At 37.2% G+C, this 17,724-nt stretch overlaps 1 protein-coding gene across 3 annotated transcripts in view; it reads right to left on the bottom strand.

Moving 5' to 3' along the window:
* NELL1 (neural EGFL like 1) overlaps window positions 1-17,724 on the bottom strand; it is a 277,445-nt gene that overhangs the window by 189,976 nt on the left and 69,745 nt on the right. For all 3 annotated transcript variants that reach the window (XM_039725136.1, XM_039725137.1, XM_039725138.1), the window contains exons 10-11: window positions 14,077-14,176; window positions 4,932-5,060 (exon numbers count right to left, since the gene is read on the bottom strand). In XM_039725136.1, coding sequence (XP_039581070.1) covers window positions 4,932-5,060; window positions 14,077-14,176 — 229 coding nt within the window. The remainder of the gene's footprint in view (window positions 1-4,931; window positions 5,061-14,076; window positions 14,177-17,724) is intronic.

Raw genomic sequence — 17,724 nt, 5'->3', positions numbered from 1 at the left:
AAGCTATCTCATCTTCAAAACTTTAACAGAAGCTCCACTTTATGAAGAAAGGGTTTTTTCTTCCACTATGTTTTGCAACAGAAGTAAACTTTTTTTTCTCACTCAAGCATGCTGATAGTTATGTCTTTGCATTTGGAACTAAACCATTAATCTAAAAAAGGTTAATTTTTCCTGCTTTCTGCAATATTCGGAAAAAAACACATCTTCTTCTGTGTGTTGTAAATTTTTTTCTAAGTGACTTTCAGAAAAGAAACATTTTCTGACAAAACCTACACTAATGTGCCTTCAGAACAGATATTTTCAATATATATCCACATCTATCTTTCTGTAATGGATTTCCTGACTACATGTGGTATGAAGTTCAAAGGAAAAGAAACTGAAAGCAATAAAGACCACTGTATGTGTCTGGAACCTACTTGCAAATTGCAAGGAAATTAAATATGGTTTTATTTTTACAATAGCTAGCAACAAAGTCCTGAGATTTCAAGCACACCAGGCAGACATTTTGCCAGGCCCCCATACTGCATGCTTGGATCCATGCTCAGTGGAAAATGAACACTCAGTTTCCTCCCTAAGCTTTCATTTGTCTTTATTTCATCTTCCCAAAATCTGCCAAGCCCACTAAAATTATCACAACTCCTCCTTAGAGCACAAAGTAGTCAGATTTTCTGAATCTGGCTAGCATTTCAGACCTTATGTGATATCTTTTTGAAATGAGCAATAATTTGTTAACAAGAGATTAAACAACACTTTCGGAGCACAGAAGGGAAAGAGCGACTGAGTCATGTTCCTTCTGAAAGTCATGTGTGCTTCTAGAGCATTCCATCAAGTTCAAAAATTGCACAAATTTTCACAAGTGTTAAGGTATTTCATTCATCACTCTTTAAGCTGATGTAACAGCACTAAGGTGAAGGTCAGGTAATACAAGAATCATCCTAGAGAGCATACTTAGGTACAGAGGGAAAGAATACAATATAGTCATAAAATGAAAATATTCATCTTGCAGGTCCACTTCAGTGAATGGATCTTTTCTTATATGACACTGTTACTACAGACCATTCTCTGGTGACACTGGCTGAGCACATGCTGTGCAACAAGACAAGACACCTTGTGGTATGCCAATGTACCCCTTCTATGAGATGCTTCTTGGGGGTGCAAAGGATAGCTAAGGTTAACACTGATTTTCTTGTTCCATGCACTCTTGTCACTGAGAAGAAGCATGCATTTATCCTGTGCTATCTATCCCACTTCAGATTTTAGCAGTACTCACAATGGATCAGATCTCAACATCTCAAAGGTAAAAATCACTTTTGTACCAACCTAGCTTTGCAGGTAGAAAGGGGCTGTAAATGTTTCAAGTGAACAAGGTAATAAAGAATGGGGAGCTGAAATGTGGCAGAGAAATACTATTTTTTTCCCCTTCACTGTGAAATATATAGCAGAAATTATTTTCAGAAGAGATGGCCCTTTGCCTGTTACCTAAAAAGCAAGCATCAGCATGCTAGATAGCAACAACCCTGGCTTCCAGCTGATGAGGCTCAATTTTCCTTTATCATGCCTGAACTTCAGACTCCCCATGTGCTGACCCTTTCCTGTCTCTTAGTTCACAGTACTGTCCTATTATTTGCAAAGTAGTCACAGACTGCAGAGATTTTCAACTCTGAAGAAGTACATAAGAGTAGAAGTACTTGCAGGTCTGCTGCACACATCCCGCAGCACATCTGGAACAATCAGCATCAGACAGACCCAAACAGATTCCCCATTTTGGTCCCGGTTGGACACGACTGCTGCCCGTGTGGCACTAACACACATGCAACTTCCTGTGCTCAGCACAAGTGTCCATCTGTCCTGTCCTGAGAAGCCAGTGTGCACACACTGCTGCAGCTGGAATGGTTGAGTCCTGCAGGCCTTGGACTCGGCCAGCTCACCTGCACGAGCCCCTGGATTTATCCATGCCTATGTGACAAAGTGACACTGGTTCCACACTTGTGCCTAAGTATCCACAGCTATAGGTAAACCTCACACCACATGATTAATAGAAATGTTTCTACACATCTGTTTTCAAAAGACCGATGCTGTAATTATGTCTTATATGTAAGAAAAGCAGCCAAATGTCAGAAAAACAGAAAAAGCCCAACTTTTCTTGTTTTAAGTAAAATATATTGCTTTTATATAACACAGAGAATCTCCACTTATCTCCTTCATTCATCACAAGCTTCATTTACTTGCTTGCTTTCAGAAACAGTCTTCCCTCAATACTTCTGTTATTTCAGAAATGGAATGCATATAGTTATCTTATCTGTACATCTGTGGTTATTTTATATGTACATCTTGACATAAGAAGCTTCTAAGTACTTGAAAAGTAGTTGCTGAGAATGAACAGTGAAAGCCTCTCAGATTTTTATTATTTATTTTATAAATTTGACGCCAATTCTCTGATAAAAGTTAGAATCTTTTTAATTTTTTTTCCACTGTACTGCTAATGTGACTATGCAAAGTTAAATAAGAGAAAAATGCTTATCAAAAAAGCAGAGCAGACTCAAACACAATACTTCAGAGATCTTACAAAATAAAAATTATGCCAAACTCCAGCAGGATAAAACTGTAAGAGCAAGAAGAATTAACAGTAAAATCATATGTAAGGTAAAATAATACCATAAATCATAATTCACATGCACAACTACTTCAAGTACATTGGAAAAGATGAGAAATCTGGAAAGCTCCAAATTAATGATCTGGAGCACTCTAAACTAAGGTGCCACTTTACCAGCACGTATCACGAGTTTGAACTCATTTAACCTTCCATCTCAAAGGAAACAGTAATCTTACATGTCCAGAGTTTAAATGCTTAGCAAAGACAAAGAAATTCAGAGCTACAGCTGAGCATGAGCTCTTCCTTGCTTCCACAGGTGTTTTGTATGTTTAGTATTTGTTGCTCAGGTGTTTTGAGTATTTAATCCTTACATACAGAAATTCAAAACAGTAAAAGAAAATCCATACTATTTCAGCCTCCTGCTAAACTGTACCTTCAGACATGTGCCTTTGCTCTCATTTGTTTTAATCACAGCTTCATCATGCATTTGAGACTATTGTACAACCAACTATGAAATGACTGTACTTAGCAGACTAAACACATAGATGAGAGGAATGAGGTTAGAGAGGCATAAAAAGAAATTCTGCAGAAAGAAGAGGAAGAAGGAGTGGAAGGAAGCTCTTCACAGGGCTGAAAGGAGTCACCACTTGGCTAATCAATTTGTCAGTCTGTAGCTCCCTTGCTCAAGGGTCCCTCTCCTGTGTTACCTCTAGAGAACTACATTCCTTCTAGCAAATATATAATTTCATAAAATGCAGAAAGGAACACCCTCCTCTATCCCATGGTCTCCGGCAGCAAAAGCAGCTGTTTGTTCTGTTGCCTCATGTTTCACCCACATACACTGAAGTCAGGGATTTAATTTGCCCTTCCAAAATTTTATGCAAAACAGACCCAGGTATGTTGCAATTCCTGTTAATTTCTTTTAAAAAGCCTTTTTTTCCCACCATCACTACTACTAATGTACTGCCAAGATCTCCAAACTCGCTTGGGTCAAGATGTTAAAATTTTTTCCACAGAAGGAAAAAGGGACAGTCTGTGTCTAGGAAAATAGAAATACTAAGCACTGTAATTATTTAAAACAGCAAAGAAGAACCCAGCTATACTGGGTTATGTATCATAGCTGATAAACAGCCTGTCATCTGATGTCCGAGAAGTCCCTGTAGTACGTAAAAAGCAGTTGTTCAGTTTTTTATACAAAAACGTTTCTCTCTATACACAATATATCTGCTGCTTACCTTTAAGAACACATGTGGGAACTGTTTTTCCAGTCACTGAAAGCGAATACAACGGACCATTCAAATTAATGTTTGCAGAGAAATTACTAAATATCATAAGATTTAAAGCTGCACTTTACTGAACATATTTATAAAAGGCTATTTCAAGACATCCTGTTCACATGTATATACTAAAAAGCCCTTTTATGAATGCAGGATCATTTAAGCACAATCTACACACATCTTTTTTTATTCTTTCATCCTTAGTCCTCAGTATTTCAATTCTTATGCTATATTTTAACAGCTTGTCAAAAATGCCATCCCCTTCCATCACCAGTACTATTGCAAAAACAACCTAGGGAATTTTTTTTACAGAGCAGTTCAAAAACTTCCTACAATGGTCAAAAAATAAAATATTGTAGCCTGACATACAAAAGTATTTAAAAAACCCAACCCACAATGCAAAGGCAGGAAGGAATGTGGTACACATTGAATCATCAATTTATTTTTTAAGAAGTACATCACAGCTATGAATAACAAGCTCTAGAAAACACTGAGAAACAAAAAGAAGAGTAATGCTCCACTGCATTCATTCCTGTGATGGCATAACACATGAACAGAACTACCTCAGCTACAATCTTCTCAGAAATAGGTCCCTTATGTATCATAGGAAAACCATTTCAGTAAAGTACCTGTCCCACAGAAGTACTTCAGGAAGGACTGCAGGTCATCATTTTTATATCCAAGCCACAGTACTCCTTCACACTTACCATTCTCACAAATGCCTGCACAATTTCCACTTCCTAAATTAATGCATCTTATAAAGATACTGTTCTCTAAAAAACATTTTAGATGGTATGTGCTATTGTCTGAAAAACAGTGGTTTAAAATTTGTCATGACAGCATGACCATGGTGCTAAAGACACAACTGCAGCAATGAAATACGCCTACAGAGAGCACCACTTGTAACCTTCAACCCCTGTTTATCAACACAAAAAGGGTCCCTGTGAAATTCACCACCATGAAACTGAACTTTGCAATGAAATTCATTCATCTACCATTTATTTAATATTACGTTTTTGAATAAGTTGTTCAGGGAATGGATCTTTGAATATTTTGTTTACCTTCACAATATGCAGAGTCCCCTTGGACAGAGAGATAACCATTCTTGCATTCACAAGTAGCTTTTGTGTTCCAGTTTTTGCACTCTGAGTTTTCACCACACCTGTGCCCCTCTGCACAGAAGTTATGGCCTAAAATACAAAGAACATGCAACAGGCTCTTAAAACATGTTTAGTTCAGATATTCAGGTATTTACATTGACTGTATCACTCAAAAACTTAGGCATTTTGCATTCCAAATTTTCTCTATAAACGTAGCTGGTGCACACAGACTTTTTGGATTTCTCCATCAGTTCATTCTCAGAACAACCATTTTCTTTAAAAAGATATTTGTATCACTAGTTTTGTCCAGGAGAAAAGACAACTCCAAAGCAGGAAGCCATGACAATTCATTACTGTTCTACTGAACCCATGTAGCATTAAGTCTCTGATTGTCAGGAAGTGCAATGCTAATAAAATAACTTACATCAAAAGGACAATGAAGTGTAATATAAAAAAAAAAGCCCTCGAAATTCTCTTATTATGCATAGCCATATGTACTTTTAGTAGATCAAAATGAGACACTGCACAAAATTGTAGCGGTAGTCAAAGCAACCTCATACACTGCCTTGTAATTCTGTCATCAAAAACCAGCTCAATTGTTCCTACAGTTTATAATTATTCCATGCATCATGTTCTATCGAGGAGAATTTTTATTAATCTTTTTTCCTTCACCCAAGTTCTCAGTAGTTTCTTTGTGAACAGTTTATTTTATTCCGTACAGTCATTTCTAGAAATAGGATGAACTTCCCCACCTCCTTCTGTAAAGACAGAATTTCAGCCACTTGTATCTTTCTCTCCTTCTGATTTTCAGTATTTCTCAGAGACATGACAACATATTTTCCCTCTTAAGTCTGAAGTGAAAGTAATTGTAATTTCATCTCTAAATGCACTTCACTGGAAGTTAAGAAATACCTTACAGATTTGACAATAGGATGTTTTTTTCCTCCCTCCACTGATGTATGTTTTATGGATTTTTCTCTATTAATATCCAAGAGTCCATTTCTATTTGTCTGAGATATATAAGCAGTCATTTTGGTAAACTCTATTTCATATCCATTTTCTGTCCTGGAAGGAAGAAAAGCAGAAACCCACACATACCATAATCTATTGGTATTCCAGCTTGTGCTTACCTGAATATCAGAACAGTTTCTGCCAGTTCCACCTGGTCATAAAGGAGCAAACTAAAAGTTCTCATTCACTGATCATAAACTTCCTAACACCCCCTAAAAAAAGTTAAGAAAAACACAACCCAGACTTTAACATCTAAATGCCAGATTCAGGTCTCTATTCATATTCCTTACTTTGATATCATATTTTAATGTCTTTTTAGTATTCTATCCCTTGCTTTGATATCATATTTTAATGTATTTTCACACACATTTTAGTTGTTTACTAATGTAACACTCAGGCTATGCCAGCTTAGTGCACTCCAGATTTATCTGTCTGATCATCTAATGTTGAGTTCTGAGGTAATTTTTTTTAAATGTTAACACTTGTTAGCAGTGTCAACATGCAATTCTACACTTAAAGCCAAATTCATTTTATTAACAGCCAAGGTATCTTCCTTGTGCTCAGCTGGCTTCTTCTTTCATTGTAATCCAGCTTGAGAAAAAGACCAAATCCCCTCAATGAAAACTTCAGTTATCCCTTCTAGTCTTTACTCATTCACAGTCTGGTAAAAAACAACTCAAGTATTCCAGATCCAGCCTTGTCTAGCCCAGGTACATTTCACATTGGTAAAATAGGGTGCCAATGCACTGCCTTTAGCCACTTATGCAATCACAGTATTTGACTTCTCATTTTTGCCTTTATAACTATAATTGAAACTGAACACTGGAACCGATCTCCTCAAACTTATCCATTCAGCATCTGATTTATGCTCCCCACACAGGATTACTATTCTACTGGCATTCCAGATAACATCCAAGAGACAATGAGTTTTATAATATTTTCTTTGTCATTGTTTCCCCTAAGACTATGACATCCTAGTCTGTTTCCCACTTCTTTAGAATAATAATTCTCCTTTGAGCTCATACACAGTAGGAGCTTGATTTGGTTACTATTGGGTAAGAACCTCTGTAACATAGCAGTGTATTGAGCTAGGCAGCATGAAAATATCACATGGATTGTTACTCTGTCCCAGGATGTTTGGTTTATATTTAGTTCTATTTCCCTCTCATCCAAACCTGCAAAAAACATCTTGTCCTTCTCAGTATGTTTTAGTTACAAGAGTGCTGGTATGTAGCATCATGCAACTTTCTGCAACAAAATTCTATGTTTCCAGGCTCTTTTTATCGCAGTGAGTCAACATTTTACCTTATGATCAGCTCATGGCAAATTTAAGACAATTAGCCAAGTCAGTGGCTTCTCAGAGTTAACTCTAATCACAAGTCCCAGGTCCCAGATCAACCACTCTAACAGCGCTTTTTCCCAAGCACAAACCAGTGATTAATTTTCACATCACAGCCCTGTGAATCCTTCATTGTTTATTTGGCACCTCTGAAACCTATGTGTAGATATGGCTAACCTACCTAATAATTTTTTGCAACTAGAGCTGTCATCTGTTTTTAAAAAAATCTCTGGAAAAATCTGCATTGATTTCATTTCCTTTAGCAACTCAAAAAATGAACAGTCTCTATCCCGAATCAGGTTTCAAGCTTGAGGCTATTAAAAGAACATTACATTAAAAAATCTAAATAATTATTTTAATATATATTTATGGCTAACCTACCTATTAATTTTTTGCAACTAGAGCTGTCATCTGTTTTTAAAAAAATCTCTGGAAAAATCTGCATTGATTTCATTTCCTTTAGCAACTCAAAAATGAACAGTCTCTATCCCGAATCAGGTTTCAAGCTTGAGGCTATTAAAAGAACATTACATTAAAAAATCTAAATAATTATTTTAATATATATTTTATACTTAAATAATAGTTTCAATTATTTTAATAATTAATGCCAATATTTAATTTTTAAAATTTAGTAACTCCAGTAACTCCAGTTCTGTAACTGGAGAAGTAACTCCAGTTCTTTAACTTGAGAAAACAAAGGCTCCAAAGGACATTCCATTTTTCTCTGGTCATTAGGAATACACAATCATAGAACATGCACTACACCTCTAGACAGTCTTGGCATTTATTATTACAAAGATCTGTGAAACACTGTTTCCTGTCTGTTAAAACTGCTATCTAGAAGTGACTCCAGTTCACTTTCCAATAGCATTTCAGCAGACTTGTTCAATACCTCTGTAAGGGGACAGCTGAAGCCATTCCTGCTAAGAGCACACACGGTGCTACATTTTATGTTACCAAGCTTTTACAAAACAACTGCAATTTAAGGTTAACCAGCACGAAAAAATGTACTTGAGAGAACAGAAGAGCAAGGCTTCATTGTGCCTCTGTCAGAAAAAGTACACCATTGCTCGGATCAGAGGTTTTTCCAGAGATACTTTTTTTTTTTTCAGCAAAAATGCAAAGTTAGCACTTCAAAAGAGCCAAAAGATGCATATCAATGAAGTGTGGTTCTTGGATTTCTTAGACATTCGTCCAAATTCTCCCCAGCAGGAGTTTTAGAGCCAAATATCTGATTCTTATTAATTCTTTGGTGTGAAATGGCTCATAGGATTCCTTAAAAATACCTACAGAGATGCCAAAACCACCTGCTGACACTGCAGTGGGTTCCCTCAATCTCACATGAGTGGGAGATAGCAGAGGGCATCCATCTCCATTCCCCAGCCAAAATAATATTCATTCAGAATATTCAGCAAAGTCTTATCTGAGACAGTCAGCTCCTCTCTAAATATAAGAATGGCTTAAAATAGAATCATCACAGCAAGCAGGAAGAAGAGGATTTAACAAAACCACAGAAAATCTTAAACAGTTCTGATAATCTTAACTAATTTCAGGCCAGCACAGATGACAAGGCAAGTATGAATTAAAATTACAGATTAATGCATTCAGAACAGATGCCAGAAACCATCTTCCCTGCACATACACACACAAACATAAATGTACACAACAGCCCTTCAAAGTCATTCAAAACACAATTAGATACTACCAGGGGAATTAATATTGAAGAGTGCGTTTAGATTTTTGATAGGCCTGATGGCCTTTGTTCATTCCCCAGACATTTCTGATAACACTACTCTCTTCCTTCATCAAGGCTGCTGAAATGTTTGCTCCACCTTTTTCTTAAGAAATACAAGTTTCTTTCTACTCCTTCATTCTGAATATAGAATGCCGATTAATAAATGTACTGAGACAGCTAGGAAAAGAATCAGACAAATACTAGCAGCCATAAAACTATCACTTCTGCAGCATCAGGAACTGCACAACTGGGTGGGCCTTAGTGGCCCCAACTCAGATACCTCAAATTAAAAATGTGTTCCATTTTGCAGCATCTGAGCATTGCTCTCAGTTTTCCAAGCAACATCTTCCAAGTTGTGGTTCCCAGAACCTGCTTTTGCAGAACAGCACACTAGGCTGTTTCATGCTGTCATCCAGTTTTTTTACATACCTAACATATTTGGTAATTTGGCTTAATTATTGATTGCAAAATGCAAGAACTCATTCAAGACTACAGCTGCAATCAATACATTTTAGACCCGTATCTCTTCCTACTTTTTTATGGTCAACACTGATGTGCCTCTGCTTGTTTCTGAGGGTTTCCTTCTAACTTCTGTACAGTTTTCTATATTTCTTACAATAGCCTTAGCTGTTCACATCAAAAACTGTAAAACCCCTGTTCTCTTGCTCTTCAAGATATCCTACACTTCAAAGTTTTATATTGAGAAATCTCTAAATGTGAAAACAAAAATTGTCATAATGCTTCTGTTAAAGCACCAGCAACATTCAAAAACCCAAGGTAGTTTCAATCTCAAAATCTTTTCTACTGTTAGGATTTAACCCCACAGTTACAATATAAATACGTAAGGTAAAACTGAGGGAGAAGTCATGGAAGACTGTTAAAATTTGCATTACCAATTATCTCTTTCCATAAACTGAATCAGTTTTTAATGAGTCATGTGCAAAGCAGCACTTTGAACAGCAGCTTTTACACCTTCAGAGACTGTGGGCACAGAACTCAGTGGTCTGACATAAAACAACAACTTCCTACATTCTTTCAAGCTGCTCTATGAATGCAGAGCTTATTACACAGTGCTTATCTGTGTGCAATAGAATAATGGCAACTACACAGGCTAACAAGCTTAAAAAGATTTCTTCTTTTTCAGATAGAAAGCTCTTCTAAATCCAAAGTAATGCTACAACTATGTTTAGAAATAAACTAATTCATATTTATCAACTGCCATTAAATCTTAATAAATCTGAAACCTTGAAATAACTCCTACCTCATAGCAATAAATGGAAAAATTCAATTTCTGAAGAATCAAATCTCAGCCAGGCAGGAAGAGATGAGAAACATGCACAACTGAAGAGCCTTCTCACCCTCTAACTTAAAAACTAAAAACCTTCCCAAAGCAGCACAAAGAAGGGCGACAGAAGCTCCAATTTTAGAATTAAATGCTGCTCCCTGCTCTAAAAATGTATGTTTCACCTCATCAATAAGATTCTCCCTTTCCTCCTAATGAGTGTCAGCAGGTAATCTAAATCCATCAGTCCACCATACTGCAGCACAGCAAATAATTATTCTCCCTAGAAACAAAACCCCTCTCACTACTTCATTATTTCATCACACTCTTTCCTTTAAGAAGAGCACATCTGAAGTTACTAAGACTGTTAAGGCTATTTTTACGTATTTAAAATTGTGAGCATAACATAAAAATTCTCTCATGAAGTTTTGTTTGAATCACTCATGCAAAAGCTAAAAAAATCCACTCTTTGAAAATTATACACTGTCTTTTGCAAGGAGAAAAACAGCTAAAGGGAACAATAAAACACTTTCATGACACTATTTTTTATATTAGTTTTGTCCCAGGGCTATAAAAAATGTAGCAGGCATGCTGTAAGAAAAATGAGTGATTCTCAAAAGTAGCAAAAAATGTATTTTGTGACACGATTCTTTGTAAAACTTGAAAATTAACTAAATTTTCTGTAAGCCTGAAAGACAGTGTAATAACACCACATCGTCCTGCTGGAAAGTATAAAGTGGCCACATAGTTTAAGCAGACATTTATACTAAAGCATGGAGATGAAAGGAATAATTGTATATACTATGCATAACATCCAAGGATAGATCCCATACACAGAAATGGTGAGGTCCATTTATGCATTCAGTACATGAAATCACAAGAATAAACTGTCATTTTGAAGCAGAGCTCTTCCACACTACTCTCACCTTGCTGTACACCTCACACAACCACTTCCCTGAAATCCAGAAATTGCCTCTTAGCAATATACTATTACCTTCTGCAATACTATAAACTCATGGGGCAAGCCTGGAGAAGAGCAGGCATTATCGGTTGTCTTTATTTTTCCTACCATTTACAAACAGTAATGATTATCTAGGAAGTCCACCAGCTCTGAATATAACAGTACTCAATTCTTTTCTTTGCTGACTCACAATTTCCATCTCCATAAACACCACAGATTTATGTTTTGCCCTGCATAACCTATGGCACTCATCTATTATTGTGGTAAGTACTACAGAGATCGCTTCGGAGGGTACAGTCTCATACCACAGCATCAAAGATTTTGTACTTCTGTGTTTTTCTTTCCTTCTGCTGATCTCCTAATATTTATCCCTTTGTTAAATGGAAATTCCTTTGCTGCAGCTAGAAAAGCACAAGATGCAAACCTGTCACCTTGCCCAATTCAGCAAATATACTATATGTAATTCTACAGAACATGAAATTCAGTAGAAGTCTTCTGTTTCCACAACTACAAATACTAAAAACACATGAACTGCTGCAAAGCCCAGAACCTAGCAGTCACTAACATGCACTGACAAACTTAACACAGAAATAATATTCTTATTTAACATTGCTAGTAAATGCTTGCTAAATATTCTCTTGAATAACTTAAGGCTTAGCTAAGGACTAACACAACAAATTATCTGCATCATCATACATACAATGTGAAATTTGCATATGATGTGCAAATGATCTGTGTGGCCTTCCAACAAAAAATTTTGCTTATTCAGGACAGCAATTATTACAATATGTCTTCCTTACTACTTTGGCTTGGACAAAAAGAAGCTGAATATAGCCTCTGAAAGAAGTCACTTTTGCAAACAAGAAAAGCAATCTATCCTTTCCCAGTAAAGGATATGCTGGCACAGCACAGGATCAGAAACTGTGGCCTGCTTGCCATATCAGACAGCACCTGTTTGCTGGATAAAACCCATACCAAATATGGAATTCTTAATAAATATCCATTTTTAACAACAGCACATGATAAAATTATATACTACCACTTTGGGTTGCATGCAACTGAAGCAAAGTGTCAGGCAGCATATATTCTACTTCAAGATATAAAAAGCAACTGATGAGTGCCAAATGGAATTTATGCCTTTGTAAAGTTGACAAAATTAATCATATCTTTAGGCATCGTTTTCAAAAGAATTTTAAAAAGCCATGATGAAATACAAAAAGAGGAGGTACTGTTTTAGCAGTCAGCTAAAGCAGAACTGAAGTGAAAGTTTAATGTGTCAAATTGAATGCATCATGTGCCAGAATTCCTGGGAAAGGAAAATACAATTTCTTCCCTTGCTTCTAGAGATCATCATATAAATATACATATTCATTTTGTTTTATAAATAATGAAGCCAGTTTGGGAATGAATATCTAAAAAGAGGACCTATCACTAACAATAATATGGAAGTGAATAATTATGGAACTTATCTTCCATCAACTTTGAAGCTTTCATATTTCTAATCCTTTTAAGTAATGAATACATTCTTTTTCACTACTGCACTACATCAAACTGGGCCATCTGTTAAGAAGTATCATTAAGACATTGAGCCCTCTGAGGGACAGAGAAGCAACATTTACTGCTTGCTGAAATAGTTGCAGATGTTTCTAGAAACTACTAAAAAAAATTAATGTGTATATTCTTAGACCATGACCCAACAGGGAGTCTCAAACATGCTGCAACCACATGCATGTGGTTTTAAGTTCAAGGCCTAAGTAAATATTTAACCATGCATATTTACTAATTAATATTTACTGGCAGAGGGATAGGCTTAGAGCCCCTTCATTGCCATCTGCAATGGCACTGGAGGACTTTATACACAGGCAAGACAAATATTCCAGCAGACCTCAATGACCACCTAAGCCTGGAAATGTTTCATGCTCATTTGGAACACCTCTTGCTTGAATTTCTGAGGTGCAACACTAAAGGCTGACATGTGACTCCTGAGAGACCAGGCTCCCCTTAAGCTCAACTGAGACTCAGCACCAAGGGAGAGATGAGGACCAGAGATACAATACATAGGGAATTACTATTCACCAAGCAATTCACTGATTAAAACACGTTTTTAAAAGAAAGGTTGTTCAAATCTTAACCTTGTGATACCTGCACATTCCTCATTTAAGGGGATTTCCTCAATTAAGATTTTACTTATTGCCTGTTCAGTCTGGTCCAGCCTACAACCAGGACTCATACAGCTGAAAGGAAGAAGAAACTGCATCTCAATATCCTCTGGAAGGAGGAAAAATGAGGTTCTGAGCTCTAGCATTAATTTTTTAATTTTTGTTTTGCATTGGTACTATTTCATTGTCCAGCTTAATGCACAAATTAGTCCTGAGAATGCTCATACCTAAATCAACCTCCTAATATCCATCAAACTAGAATCTTAATGCTATTTTTGAGATTTTAAAATACAGACCTTGAAAAAACACTTTCAAAACACTGCAGCTGCAGGTTTAAGCAACAAAATAATTTCTTTTTCAAATACAACATCCTTTTAATAGGAATTTTTAGGAGATAATGGTTCCTTTCTCCTCCAGCTCTTCCTTTTCTCCCTCCTCCTGCCTCATTCAGGGCAATTACACCTTTATATCTGGTAAGTCTTCTAACCTAAGGAGTATCACAGACTGGTTTTAGAATCATGCTTATAGAGGTACTTAATATCTCATTAAAAAAGAATTGCTCTTTTCAATGTATTCCCCTCTTGAACCAACAACTTCTATTCCTTCCAAGCTGGCTTACCTCTACAAACACTGCAACACTGGTTCTCTGGAAGAACGTGATCTTTTTCTGAGCAGTTCAGCGGTGGACAGGTCTCTGTTACTTTTACTAAAACTCCATTCTGAAAATAAACAACATTTTTAAAATATTACATTGGTGAAAATACATGTAGAGGCAAGGATCACATGCTTTTCCATCCACAGCACTAGTAATCTCCAGTAACAACACTGGTAAATTAGCAAGAAGCAAGTTAAATTCATTTGTTCCACCATAACATCAAATCCAGAGTAATCTACTGTGCAAATGCATAAAAAAATAAGATTAAAAGACAAGGCACTTCAGCTCAAAATTCTATGCTAGTTTTATCAAATATGTAGTTTCAAAGTATAGTCATCTTCTTTTCAAGTATTTGAAGGAATTTAAGAATTTCATTCCAGCTTAAAGATAGTCTTCCTGCTTTTGGCAAATCTGAGCTTTATTCCTCTTATTTCACAGTCCACATACTTCACTGATAAGTGATTCAACTCCAGTTTACACAGCAAGACCACTATTTTCAAGCGTTGTTTTGTTCTGTCGTATCCATGTGTCTGTTCTTTAGAATTACGGATCACCTTATTTCCAAAGTTCGATCCTTCAGAGAAGAAAGCTCATCTTGAGAGATCCCTACAGAAACTACTGTGTAAAGCTCAATCTAAAGACATTGCTATGATTTTGATTTCTAGATTTAGAATAAGACTGCAATAGGAGGTCTAGATGCTGGTGGAAACTTTCTGTAATCGTAGACATGGAGCCTTCACTGGGAGATTTTTCCACCAAATTTTACTCCATCTGTTTCTCCCATCCAGCAGATTAGCCTCACTATGTCTCCAGACCAAACAGCTCTCCAGCACTTAGTTCATGGCTTCTTAACAGCTTGTCCCAAAATAGCCTCCTCTTTTACCTTATCCCCCACTCCAGCCTTCTTCATATCATAATTTACTTGTGCAGCACCCCTTCTGCAGCTATGCCATCACTGAAAACTAGCAAGTGGAGCAAAAACAAACTAGGATTTTTACTCAGTAGGAACTACAGTAACTACCCCACAGAACTGTCCACACCTGAGTAATCTCATTTTCCAAGCTATGAAACACCACTAAGAAAGCAGACAGCCTGCTATGTTGCCAAAACCCCTTTTTAGCATCAGTCTAGTCCTCACTCCTCCCTGAATATTCTTCCTAAAACTCAGATGTCAGAACAAAAAGGTGGAAAAAGAATTTCTGCTTTCCTCAAATGAAGAATTTTCATTTTCCAGTTATCACAGTTTCAGAGACAAGTCTAAAAATATGATCCAAACATATCTAGGGCTAGGAAAGCAGAGGAAAACCAATACCAAAAAACTGACAAATCCTCATTAAAGTGATCATTGTCATAATCTGAAGGAGCAGATACATGACTTTGAACACAGGATACTGAAATTACCTGTGAGTGCATCCTGCATGAAGAAACACCCAGTGCAGAAGCTTGCTCTCATAACTACACAGCACTGCGCCACACCACACAGGCAAAAACCTTTGCTGGTCATCAGCCTTGCCACTTCACCTCACTACACCAACTCAGCTGTGCCTCTCCAGGCTCCAGAAGGAGATCTCACAGCCTCGAGCTGCCCTGCACACTTAGGAAACCCTGCTGACTCTACAAGGCACAAATGACGTGCCCGAGGCACTTGCAGAACTTACAGCTGAGAAGTGCAGCCGGCCCAGGGAATGCAAATTGACCATTCTGCAATCACTGCCCATCACTGCCCCTGACATAACAATCTCCAGGCTAAGCAGGGCCAATTGCCTTTACTGGCAAGTTGCATCAGTTGCTGTCATGAATACTACTAAAAAAACCCCACAGGCATCTGCTTTTCTTATTTTTGGTAAGAAAAAGCAGCTCCCTACAGCAGCACAGAGGGCACAAATCATCAGAGCAAGTGGCCACTAGAACAGTGAAGTTAATGGAGGCGCTCCATCTCCGGCTGATCTCACTTCCACAAGGGAAAAGGAGGAATCCCCCACGCCTGTCTGTGCAACTGCAGGATCAAAGGTGATAAAAGAACCAGACACTGAGCCAGCACTTACTATCACATTACCACACAACCAGCTAGAAAAGCTCCGGCTGTAGCTCATTGCCTATTTGAGCTCAGACAGGACAATTACAGCAGAAAGAGTAAAGTATGTCAGCATACCGACAAAAAGTGTTGACTGACAATAAATCTGGCCAGAAAAATATGGCAAGAAATGGTATGAAAGTCAAATGAGTGTCAGGATGAGTCAAAAAGCTAAAGACAAATTTATTCCAAGCTCACTGCTTCTTTAGTGACTCACAAGAAGATTAAACACCACAAATTGAGAATTCCATTAATTTAACAACAGTAAGATTTCATTTCCTTAAGTCTTCTATTTTCTGCAGAATCTGCATCTTGGGAAAGCAAATTAAACTTATTTGTAATTAAGTTTTAAAACAATTAAAACATTTTTATGTTGAGTATACTTTGGGTTAAAATAAATTTGTTATAAACTAGTACAGATCCAATTATAAGAATTATCATCATCAGATTTCAGATTTTATCCACTGAGATAAGTAAGAGTTCACACTTCAGAATTATTGCTTCAGGCAGCCTTAGAAAAATTATTCCTTTTTATATTCAATTCACATATGTAGCAGTCATAGAATATGAATAGAAATAGATGTCAAAAAGACTTTTTTCTGGAATAAATATATCAAGCTTCAGTTGTGACATACAATCCACAAAGAATGCGATCTGAAGTCAAAAAATTACAACAAGATAATTAAATTTCTTGTAATTACCAAGGTAAGTACACCAAAAAAAAGGGTTGGATGTAAGCCTAATCAGAGACATGCAGTAAAAATCTGAACAACAAACAGCTCATCTCACATGATCGGCTTTGAAAATTATTTGCAAGATCTCAGGTAAGGCCATTCTGGTGGGGGGCTTTTTCCTGTCTGATTTTCTCTCTGCCCTGGTTCCAGACAAGAGAGGGTTGATCTCTGCAGTAGCCAGGAGGAACATGGCCAGGACAGGAGGTTATCTACACCACCTCACTCTGAGGTGAGGCTGGTGGGGTCCAGAGGGAGCAGTCGGGTTTTGTTGTTCCCTGTGAATCAATCACTTCTTCCCTGTACCCTTTGTCATTACTATTATTGCTGTTACTGTTTCTTTTCTTATGTCCTTGCTGATTCCAGTAAACTGTTCTTATCTCAACCCGTGACCTTCAGCTTTTGTGCCTCCAGGTCTCCTCTCCATCCCACCCAGGGAAGTGGGACACATGGTTTCAGTAAGAGCACCACATCCAGGAGTATCACTCCTAAGCCACAACAAGCTGGTATTGATCAGTCTCTTAAGACACAGTTTCAAACAGCAGCCTTCAGATATACTTTGAAGAAGTATATTGTTCCTTATCTTGACAAAAAACTTTTTAGTCAACCTTCCTGAAAGCTGTGGGCCCTGTCCATCTTGTACGGCACACTGTGACTGCCAGCTCCCAGTATTAACGAAGAGGCATTTATTTTTGTACCCTTTGCTGTCAAGCATGTCATCTGTTTATGAACAGGCATCATGTCATTCACAGGCAGCTGATCAACTGCAAATTCCCACTCCAAAAAAAATTATAAAAATCTTTCCAT

Source organism: Passer montanus, unplaced genomic scaffold (assembly GCF_014805655.1).
Source record: "Passer montanus isolate IOZ18808 unplaced genomic scaffold, ASM1480565v1 scaffold54, whole genome shotgun sequence".
NCBI lineage: Eukaryota > Metazoa > Chordata > Aves > Passeriformes > Passeridae > Passer > Passer montanus.
This window is presented reverse-complemented; position numbering and strand designations above follow the sequence as displayed.